Source organism: Pseudorasbora parva, chromosome 13, assembly GCF_024679245.1.
Source record: "Pseudorasbora parva isolate DD20220531a chromosome 13, ASM2467924v1, whole genome shotgun sequence".
In the NCBI taxonomy this organism is placed as follows: domain Eukaryota; kingdom Metazoa; phylum Chordata; class Actinopteri; order Cypriniformes; family Gobionidae; genus Pseudorasbora; species Pseudorasbora parva.
This window is the reverse complement of record NC_090184.1, coordinates 38790832-38803106: the sequence shown is the minus strand read 5'-3', so window position 1 is coordinate 38803106 and position 12275 is coordinate 38790832. Positions and strand designations below refer to the sequence as shown.

Below are 12275 nucleotides of genomic sequence, written 5' to 3'. Positions count from 1 at the left end.
ATATGAAGGTCATATGGACGAGGGACCGTCTCTACAACATCATACAATCTCCATCAACAAACAGAGCTGCTTATTATCAGCACGACCACAAGCACTGTTTTCTGTTTATTAACAACGAACAATCGCACAAATACCAGCCAAGAACTCCAAAACTCAATCTCCAAATGTGTTCCTGTTCCCAAACAGTCTGATCTGCAGCGATGGCACCGGGGGGTTGGAGAGGTATATCAGGACATGTTTAGACACAAACTCCTGTAAATAATCCCAAACAGGACGCCTCCCACTGGATTGACCCCTGCTCCCTCATTCCGTTCGGAGAATGGATGCGATCGCATTTATATTCTCCAGCAGGGCGCTGGAAAGGCAAACGCACACAAAAACTGTAGCATATTTTCCTCCCCATCTACCTCATTTTAATTATGATGTCTGCTGAGAAAGAGCCAAGTCAGCTTCTCAGGAGCGATTTCATCGGCCTCACATCTAATCTAATTCCTTTAATACTCTCAATGAACTGGAACTTAAAGCCGTTGCAAATAAAAGTTCCTCGGGATGACCTAATATAGGGCACGTATCAGGCCGGTTAGCTGCTGAGTAATGTTAAACTTTAATGCCATTGCCGACTGGGTCTCTCTCTCTCTATCTCTCTCTCTCTCTTTTCATACACAGCTTGAACTATTTACGACCGGCCTAAAAAAACGACTCCACCCTCTCGCTGTGGCTCCCCCGAGGTTCAGTGTGCATATATGGGCCGAAATGCTTGCTATGAACGAGTCAAGCTGTTGTTTGAGGGGGGAAAAAAATAAGTTAGTAACTTCTGTGGAGAACCATCATAAACTCACCAGTGGGCATATTATTCTTTAAACATCCCCAGCTGTTGCCTGCTCTGGTCTGGGCAAGTGAGTCACAAGGTGGTGCTTTTATTATGGCTTTGTTGGAGGTTTGTGTACGTGTTGGAATGAAGAGGAAAGTTCCTTTCTTTAGGTTGCAGTAATTAAAGACGATATATATTTAGACTGATTTGAGGTTCATCTGGCCCCAATCAGGTGTGTATTCTAGGAGGTGTTTAAGAAAGACATATTCTTGAGTTGGTTGGTTGGTTGGTTGGTTGGGGTTGGTTGGTTGGTTGGTTGGTTGGTTGGTTGGTTGGTTGGATGGATGGATGGATGGATGGATGGATGGATGGATGGATGGATGGATGGATGGATGGATGGATGGATTGTTCGACTGATAGATGAATGGATAGATGGATAGATGGAGAGAGATAAAGTAAAGTAAGTGATGGATGGGTGGATGGATGGATGGGTGGATGGATTTGTGTGATTGTTCGACTGATGGATGAATGGATAGATGGATAGATGGAGAGAGATAAAGTAAAGTAAGTGATGGATGGATGGATGGATGGATGGATGGATGGATGGATGGATGGATGGATGGATGGATGGATGGATGGATGGATTGTTCGACTGATAGATGAATGGATAGATGGATAGATGGAGAGAGATAAAGTAAAGTAAGTGATGGATGGGTGGATGGATGGATGGGTGGATGGATTTGTGTGATTGTTCGACTGATGGATGAATGGATAGATGAATAGATGGAGAGAGATAAAGTAAAGTAAGTGATGGATGGATGGATGGATGGATGGATGGATGGATGGATTTGTGTGATTGTTCGACTGATGGATGAATGGATAGATGGATAGAGGTAAAGTAAGTGATGGATGGATGGATGGATGGATGGATGGATGGATGGATGGATGGATGGATTTGTGTGATTGTTCGACTGATGGATGAATGGATAGATGGATAGAGGTAAAGTAAGTGATGGATGGATGGATGGGTGGATGGATTTGTGTGATTGTTCGACTGATGGATGAATGGATAGATGAATAGATGGAGAGAGATAAAGTAAAGTAAGTGATGGATGGATGGATGGATGGATGGATGGATGGATGGATAGAGGTAAAGTAAGTGATGGATGGATGGATGGATGGATGGATGGATGGATGGATGGATGGATGGATGGATGGATGGATGGATGGATGGATGGATGGATGGATGGATGGATGGATGGGATGGATGGATGGATGGATGGATGGATGGATGGATGGATTTGTGTGATTGTTCGACTGATGGATGAATGGATAGATGGATAGAGGTAAAGTAAGTGATGGATGGATGGATGGGTGGGTGGGTAGATAGATTGACAGAGATACATGTGCAGTAATTGGATGGATGGATAGATGTTACTGTTTTTACTGTATTTTAGATCATATAAATGCATAAACAAGACTTTTAAAAACAATGTAAAATTTTTTAAAGACTCTAAATTGTAAAAAAATTAAAAAAATAAAAGTTAGTCAACAATTGATATATTTCTAGTACTTAAGTCAACACAATCTCGTTGTGAACATCTCTTTCACGTACATTATTTTTAACTAAAAAGGTATTTGCCTTTGTAATTAAAACACTTGCACAGCTTCTTAAAACCCCCTTTCTTTCTCTGCTGATGTCACCAGTCCATCTTACTAGTTCATCTTCAACAGCCATAAAAATATGTGTCATAGAAATCACAAATCAATAAATTCCCTAGGGATAAAAACATCTCAAGTTCTCGCTGAATATCCGGTTTCACTCTAAGATCTGCCACAGAAGTAACATGGGACGAACACACCGTTGACTTTGACCTTCTAATGTAGCTCATCATCATCACTGAAGGATTTGAAGAATTCGGAACGGATTAGTCAGTCAGAGCACTTCAACTATAACCAAAGTCCCTTCTTCACCAGATCACTACGGTCATCTATCACTATATTCCCAATCAACCAACGCCAAAGACACCAAAGGCCCAGGCGGTGATTATATTAAAATTACAACACACAGACTGGTCATTTCTTACCTTCTTGAGGTGGCCACTGCGAGTCCCCACGAACACCACCGAGTGATCTCCGTATGTGTACGCAGCCACGGACGCCATGCCGTCGGTGCGGTCATCAAACAGAGGAATGCCCTCAATGACCCGTAATCCTCCGAGAGGCTGGTTCAGAACCAGGCCACAGAAATCATCACCAATCGGCTTGGGCTAAGGGGCGGGGGGGGGGGGGGGGGGGGGGACAATGAAGCGTTATTAGTTATTATTTATAAGATTGTTTTTGTGTTCATAACTAACAATAGACATAGTGAAAAAAGTTCTGGATTGATAAAACATTAAAAACATTAAAAAGTTATTTAAAAAAAACCTAAAGTAAATAAATAAATTATTAAACTGATGTATTGATTTAACAAAGAATGGCGTAATACTAATACTAAATGTTGAAGATTCAGTAAAAACTATATGACAGCGTTAGCACATCTGTTACAGTGATTCGAAACAAACTCACAAAAAAAATAACAAATTATTACATTTTTGAAAAATGAACTGTATAAAATAAATATAAAATAATAAAGATTCAGTTAAAACAACTATATCACAATAGGGTTAGTGAATAATAATAATAAATAATAATAAAAAAATTCATTAAGTATAAAATAAAAAGGAATGAATAAATAAATTAATTAAATGAATAAAAGTACATATTTTTATTTTATTTTTCATTATTAATAAATAAGATAAAATAAGACGATGAAATGAGTAAAATAAAATACATTAAATAATATTTAAAAAAATGTAATTAATAAATGAACAACGTTTTAATTTTTTAATTTTATATTTTATTATTAAAATAAAAATAAAAAATAAGATAAAATAAGATGATGAAATGTAGTAAAATAAAATAATAAAATAATTAAAAAAATATACATAAATATAATAAAATATAAATATTTTATTATAAATAATAGAAGTAAAATAAAAGCCCCTGTTGGTGCTTTGATGACCCTAAACAAGTATTTTACTTATCAAAATAATTCAAATACACCCAGAAGCAAAGAAACATCCTGAAGACATAACATAACATAACAGCTTTCTCCAGCTGTCGTCATATCACAGCATCTGAGCCAGAAGTGCCAGCTAATAGATCAGACCGAGTAGAGCCACCCAAACAGAGGCTGCGAAAGTGAGCCCATGGGGATCAGACCAGGGGCTGATGCGCTCCGACCGGTGAGACATGACATCATCCTGCAATCTACCTCACTGCCAGTGCTTTATTACTTTAGATGTGCTCTCTCCCGAAAGAGGCACCATTTACCCTCGGAGCGTCTCTGAAAAGCATTATTTCAGCGGATTTTAACGGCCGTCCACTGACACGAGGGGGGGGATACAAGAAAATCACTGCATGTCATTTCACCTCAAGGAAATGTCAGAAGAGTTATTCAAAAATCAATCGCGTTAACTAACATCTGCAACGTATCAATCGGCCGAAATTGATGATGTCATTGAGCACCTAGTCTCCCAGTTCATCCTGGAGCTCGACGGAACACACACAGCCCTTTAATCTGCTCAAAAATAAATACATTTATTTAGAAATACGTCAATAAATACGCATAGCAACTCTGTTATTCAAAAAGCGGATTGTGCAAACTAACATCTGCTACGTGTCAATCGGCCGAGCGATGATGTCATCACCTAACCTAGTCTGCCAGTTCATCCCGGAGGTGAACTGTTGACTCGGAGCTCGACGGAACACACACAGCCCTTTAATCTGCTCAAAAATAAATACATTTATTAAGAAATAATTCAATCAATATGCTTTGCAATTCTGTTGTTCAAAAAAGCGAATTGTGCAAACTAACATCTGCTACGCGTCAATCGGCCAATCGGCCGAGCGATGATGTCATCACCCAACCTAGTCTCCAAGTTCATCCTGGAGGTGAACTGTTGACTCATTACCACGTTCTCGGAGCTCGACGGTGAAAAAACAAAGCTTTAATCTCGCTTCCTCTGGACCCCGGCCTCCGACGGCACAGACAAATAATCTGTAAAGTGCAGCGCGAGGTCAGCCTAGCCTGTGGATGAATGACATCAGCTCGAACAGCAAGACGTTTCGCGGCATTAATGGCAAACACAAAAGTGCTACGGCAACAGCTGAATATTTTGGCACCTTCCGCCCCAATTCTTTGAGGCGATGGCCGTCTAGAGAGCGTGCCGTTGAAGGATGATTCGGGGGGGTTGGCTGGTCGATTGGTTTGTTTTTGTGCATGCATATGAAGGGTAAATGTATTAAACGAAGCATGAGCTTGCGGCAGACACGCAAGCTCTCATTATAAGGCGGAGGTCTGCTGCCGTGCATGAGAAAAGGCTAATAATACCACGACAGCCGCAGCGCTGGAATCAGGGGCAGATTTGCATCAGTCATGGGGAACCCTGTTGGTGCTCATAAAAACAGCCACAGCCACTCCCCCCAAAGGAACGAGGTCATCGGCACTCGCCATCTTCGCCCCATCTGCTCTGGCTGGGCCGCGAGGTGTTGTGCTATTGTTCCCGGCCCAATTACAGCCGCGGACGCAAATTGTCCTCTCGTCTGCTTGTCCTCCAGGCAAGTAAAAAGAAAAACAAAACGAACTCTCCCAGTTTGCTAATGCTGTCGTTTGTACAGAGGGAAAACATTGCTACTGTAACAAAACAGGATGTTAAGTTTACAAGCCCAGAGTTCGTAAATAACTACCAGACAACTAACATATCAAACAACATGCAGCAAAATGATTCAATATGTACGCTAGGGTTGGTTCAAAACCAAAATGTTGGATTCAGTACCTCGATACAAACTGACAATGGAGTGTTGAATAAGCACGATGGATTTTGCTTAGAGAAAACAAACATTTACTAAACTAATAGCTGAAATATTCATGAAATCTCATGTTTTGCATATATAAGGCATCTTAAAATATAGAAAAGTCACAGAATTAAAGGGTTAGTTCACCCCAAAATGAAATTGATGTCATTAATGACTCACCCTAATGTCGTTCCTCACCCGTAAGACCTCCGTTCATCATCAGAACACAGTTTAAGATATTTTATATTTTAGTCCCAGAGCATATGCAGTCTATGCCCACTATACTGTCCATGTCCAGAAAGGGAAAAAAAAACATCATCAAAGTAGTCCATCTGTGACATCAGTTGGTTGATTAGAATCTCTTGAAGCATCGAAAATACATTTTGGTCCAAAAATATCAAAAACTACGACTTTATGCAGCATTGTCTTCTCTTCCATGTTCCTCCAAAAAGATTAAAACGGTGTGAATCGATCAATGATTCGGGTCGCCAATTTCACGTGATTTCAGCAGTTTGGCGCGAACTGCTGAAATCATGTGACATTGGCGACCCAAATCATTGATCGATTCACACCTTTTTAATTTTAAACTGTGTTCCGATGATGAACGGAGGTCTTACGGGTGTGGAATGACATTAATGTCATTAATGACATAAATTTCATTTTTGGGTGAACTAACCCTTTAACAAACAGAAAGGAATGATCATCAAAAGGTGCAAGTCTTTAGTAATAGTTTAAACTATTCCAAATCTTTACTTTGAACATTCCAGTGCATAAACATATATATATATATATCATAATTTAGCAATCAAATATCAACTATTAACTTATTGCTCACACACAAACATGAAAAATGGCACAAAAAGCTGCATTTGGCAGCATAACCTTTCTTAAGCGCACCCTTTATTTCTCGGTCATGCTTGCTCAGCATTTGTTGTAAGAATGTGCATGCAATCAGCGCTAGCCTTTGTAACATTTATATAAGGAATAATTGATTATTAAATTCCATTATCAATCAAAATTTAATTCTAAAACCATGCATTGATGCATCCCTAATTCTTCATTTTGCTTTCAGGTAGCAGCACTTTGTCATCAGGTACTGAAAAGAGCAAACTGCACCATGGTACTTTTGACACCTACCCTACTGTATGATAATTTTCTACAAAATTACAGAATGCTTAACCTTTGGGTAATGCATAATACCCAACCAGACTTTTTAAAGGGTTTTTAAATTGCAGAGGAAGCCTTATGGATAGCTTCGAGGCAGATAAATAACAATATCATAAAAGTGATTTGTCTTTGTACACTGAATTACAGGAGACAAATATTAAAGATTCATAAATAAAGCGTCAAGGGTTTCTAGAGACACACCGTGTGTGGTACACTTGACTGGTTTAAAATGTCAGAGGCGTATTGATTTTGATGTCTAGCCATCACCTTCTTCATCTCTCACATAATAAGCTATTGCTTCCTACCCTGTCTGGTTTGAATAGATTTTTCATCAAAGATACATTACATCAGATTAAGACGTGTAATCATGTTAGACAGTTTCCCCTACACAGGCATTCCTGAAAAGTCTGCAACACGTCACAATTAGGTCAATGGGAATCATGTACAGCATCCACAAATTAGTTTTTCAGGAGCAACAAAAGAAATAAAAGCGAAAACAGACAGTATGGGAGCATGGAAACTCTGTTACAGTACAGGTACCTATGATATAAGCTTTAACAATGTGACTGAAACAACGGCATGTTCCTGGGTCAACATGGAAATAATCAAATTAACCAATCAGATTTAAGGGTATGGACATGGTTAGAGTTTAAGGATGCACCAACATTATACTACTACATTAAAAAAAACATTTGGTAATACTTTAGTTTAGGATCCAATTCTTAGTATAAACTAGTTGCTTATTAGCTTACATATTACCAGGGTATTGGCTGTTTATTAGTACTTGTAAAACCCAAATGAATGCCTTATACTGCATGACCATATTCTACATCTCTAATCCTACCCAAATTCTAAATTTAACAACTACTGACTATTAGACAAGCAGTAATTAGGAGTTTAATGAGACAAAATTCATCCAGATAGACAGATAGAAAGAGATAGATAATATTGCAAATATATTATGCATTAGAGATAGGGTTTGGCATAATATCATTTGAAAACAACGATTGGTTGATCAAACAAAACTGATCCAGGAACATGTCCTTTTAGACAAAGATTACACTAAGTAGGCCCTGTTTTCAAATAACCACTGTTGAACATCCTTATCATTCCCATCCTGACCACTACACTAACCATAAAATTAACCGCAAAAACCAGAATAAAATAATAGTCATAACAAATCAATAATAATCTTGTTGTTAACCCCAACCCTATCCATTGAGTAACCTCTCAAATCTGATCAGTTAATCAAGAAAGGTGTCCTACTTGGCAAAGTCACAAATGTTCGACATAAAACAGATTAAGTGTGAAAATCAATTCAAAGACTCACCGTATTAATGCAAGACAGCTCCTTGTTGAGCAACCATGAAAGAGAAAGCTTTCCTTCCCCACGGTAACAGGACTTGATCCTCTCTCGCATGGCCAGGTTAATCTGGTGCAGTGTGAAGAGGCACAGCACTGTTTCTCTCGGTGGGTTAGCTCTGTTCTTCTGACCCTGGGAGAAGATCACGAACAGGACATCCTCATCCTCAGACAGGCCAAGAGCCTGGGCCAGTATCTTCCCAGGACGGTGTTTGTAGGCGGCTTGAACAAGTCGGTATTCCACACCATCCTTGGTGCACCCAAGAGGGAACTCAATGTAGGAGTAGAACTCAGTGTCATTGGAGCACATGCGGACGATTTTTGAGGTGAAGAACTTCTCGCCCGTCGCGTCCACCTGGGTGAGCTGGGTATCCAGTTGCAAAGTGAGGAAATAGATGTATGTACGGCTAGAGAACCCGTAAACGTAGTAAATGTCAAACGCAGGGTACTGAGACAAGGTGTCTGATGGTATTTTGATTTGTGAGGATACAAACTCATCTTGGTAGACCAAGCTGAACATGTTAACACTCTCCTCATCAGCCACCAGTTTACGGCTGGATAGGGTTGGAAAATACTCAGATTTGCCATCGATGGCGGCACCGATAAAAAGGCGGTTACCACCTTTTTTCTTCTTCTTCAAGTCTCCGTCATCATCGCCCACCACAACCCCAGCCATCCCATCTGGCTCTTTGGCTCCCGAGAGGTAGTGTTCTTTACGGTGATGCGGTTCACCAAGCTTGAAGAGATCTTCCAGCCGCAAGAACTGGCACACGCCCTGCCAGATGCTTCCACAGGCCACCAGACGGTTGCCAGCGTAATCAACCAGCAGCAGTTTGTTGACGTTGTCTGTGGCTTCTAGAGTCTGCTTGCAGGCTCGTACGTTGGGGGGCGGGTAGCACTTGGCGTTGTCTTCCACGGGACCTGTATGGTGCGAACGCAGTTCGGTCAGATTGGCGTAGAGCTTGTAGATTCGGTTTATTGCGCCGACAAACACCTTGCCGGTGTTGCGATGCACCGTAAGGTGCGTGAGGCTTGTGTCTTTAACCCTGAAGCTTCCGGTGACTTCGGGGCGTTCTGTAGGAGTCATGGGAAACGCCATGATGGTCCCGGTCAAAACGGAGATCCCAAATACCATCAGGCACAAGGACCTCATGATTCCAAACCTTCAATGGTGGGGGGGATGAGACGAAGCTCTTCCCTCAAGCTTAGTCCAGGCTTTCTCTTCTTTTGCTGTCTCAGTGGTTCATGTCTACAATAAAAGAGAGAAACGAAGGAAAAAATGAGAAACTTTTGAAAATGGATTATGCAGGCAAAGCAATGTCTTATCTTTAAAAGTTTAATTGCATTAAAGGGGTCATCATCCTTTACGATTTCATTTTGTTCCCCAAGGCTTTTTTTTAACAAAGTCAAGGAAGTCATAATTCAGTTTTTTTGACCCACTCTCTGACCAATATAATCAAACAATCTGTTTCTTGCTGATTTGCAATATATAGCACTATATAGTGTGCTCTAACAACCTCTTTCTAAAGCTGAAATACTTATCAACATCACACAACATGCAACTGACCATGCAATGACTCCACACTTCATCTGCATCTTTGAAAAGAAAAGGCAAAACTTCTAGTGTTGTAAAACCATTAACAAGTTTGGCAATTTCACCTAGCCTGACGTCGTCGTACTCAATTCTAGTCAGAATATGACTGTTACTGCTCCATTGGGCTGTGATTATGGGGCGTGTTTCAAACGAACCAGGAAAGACCTCAACTGGATAGACCTACAATCAATCAGAGTGAAGGAGCGACGCATAACGTTAGTTGTCAAATGTCAACAGAACTCAACTGCAATGTATTGCCAAGTCTGCGGTTTTCCAGCAGGTTGTTTTCCTTGTCCACGGGTTGAAGTGAAGCGACCTCAATTATGTGATATATAGACCCAGGAATGTGAATTTTAGCAGGCAACCGTGCCAAAATAACACACATTTTACCCCCCAAACGCCATTTTTTTCCCGAGGATCCATACTCCTTTATGGATCAGGTCCAGACCGAACTGCCCGAGCCCAAATGTTGTGGGTGGGGCTGAGTTCGGCTGGCATCCAGGCTAAATTTTTCCCACATTTTACTGAGAATCCATCTATCTCAAAGATTTAGAGTAAAGGTTTAGCACTAATTAGATCATATGATTCCTTGGGAATGCCATAAAACATCTCCAACTTCCTCTGAATTACCACACCGTGTTTGAATAAGCACATGTTGTGTAAATGTGGATAGTCATGTGTGTCATGCATTCATCTGTTACATGGACAAGGTGTACTTGGAGCCTCTCACCTGAGATGAAGATGAAGCCCTAGTGCAATGAACTACCATTGGCCGATTTCAAAACCCAATAATCAGAATTTCATCACTTCTGCCCGAGACTCAATCCATCCCTGCCTGATCTCCATTTGGAGGCATTAGTGACTCAGAGTGGACTGTGAGCCAGTGCGTGACAGCTGGGTGAGGGGATTTTGGGGGTATGTATTGATCGAGTGGCTTCTGTGTGTGCCAAGCCTTGTCACTCCCACTCCTTTCACTCAATGGATTGCTAATAAACCTTTATGGTCATTGCAAGCACTAATCCCAAGCGCATTTGTTAATTAGGAAGCAGCCCTTAACCAAGAGAGCAAGAACAGGGATGGGAATCATAAGGAATCCAAAGGGGTGATGAATTGAGAAATCAACTTTCCCTTTAGCGTTTGATATATAAAAGGTCATGATAATATAAGATTATCCTGTAAGTTTCAGAGCTGAAAACTTCATTTTTAGTCAAACAAAAGCTTTTATAGACACCAGGCCCAGAAAACTGAGAGCTTCATTCTTACGTCATACCGCTACGAAACACCGCCTCTACAGAACGTGTAATTCAGTAACCCCGCACACACACTCATGGAGCTGTTCAGATCACAGCCAGCAGCTATAAACATGTGGAAGAAGATAGCAAGATATTGTGGAAGAACACAGACGTTGCATGAGCTTCCTTCGGATCAAAATATTTGGAATGTGTGATACTTCATTTATTTTTAATGAAGTTCCAGCTCACGTGGGGAAGAACGTTTGTGTGTTCGCTTCATTTCACTGCGGAATGGCTTGTAAACAATTCTCAAGTGCTGGATTCGCAGACACAATGTTGCGCCTTCTATATTGGATCCGACAGGAATGGATCAACAAACTTATGTGAGTAAAATGCCTTATTTATATGTAATAGTACCAGTCTTTTCTATTCTTTCTTCATCTGGGCGTGCACGTACATGTGTGTGTGTGAGTGCGCGGTTTGCACTTATATAATATCGACCAATTGTGCAGGTGCGGGCCATGTAATACAATCGCGGGTGGATGAGAAATAAATCATTGTGTTTGTTTGATAAAGACAAGCTGCAGTTGCCGCTTTCCAAAATAATCTCTCCCTCATGTGAACTGACACTGGGGCATAGATATGAGAGCAGAGCTGAGGCTCATTAAATATGCCAATCTTATCCAATCCCAGCCGTGGGCGTTTCCTTCCAAGTCTCCAGTGCGTCACGCCCATCAAAACCGAGCGTTCAGGAGAGAGCCTCAAAACCAGTGTAGAAAATAGCCTATTACTTATTAGTTATGATGTTTTTGAATGTAAAAAAACACACAAACGTCATTAGTTGACCACAAACAACAGAATAAAACATTTAAAAAGCCAGTTCATAACACCTTTAATGATTCTGGTCTAATTCAGAATACACCAAGTGATTCAGAGGAGAAAAGGGTAGACAGCAGAAACCCTCTTCAAAACGTTGATTATTTCACCTTTTAAAACAGTAATATAGGGTTGCCACACTTTTTGACCAAGGGACTATATTTTCATCACCTTTCCAAATAATTACTGAATGAGGATGGATCATTGTATTATTCAGAGCAATTTGGGAACCGGTTCGACCAAATATGTGGTTACAAATACTGTAGTTGGAGAGCTAATTATTAACAACAACTAGAACAATTTACGTTAACTTTTTTTTTTAAATTCCCTGATA

The 12275-nt window shown here is 40.5% G+C and overlaps 1 protein-coding gene across 1 annotated transcript in view; it reads right to left on the bottom strand.

The window, feature by feature from the left end:
* plxna3 (plexin A3) overlaps positions 1-12275 on the bottom strand; it is a 220160-nt gene that overhangs the window by 189391 nt on the left and 18494 nt on the right. The window contains exons 2-3 of the mRNA XM_067414327.1: positions 8208-9488; positions 2899-3081 (exon numbers count right to left, since the gene is read on the bottom strand). Coding sequence (XP_067270428.1) covers positions 2899-3081; positions 8208-9392 — 1368 coding nt within the window. The 5' untranslated portion in view covers positions 9393-9488. The remainder of the gene's footprint in view (positions 1-2898; positions 3082-8207; positions 9489-12275) is intronic.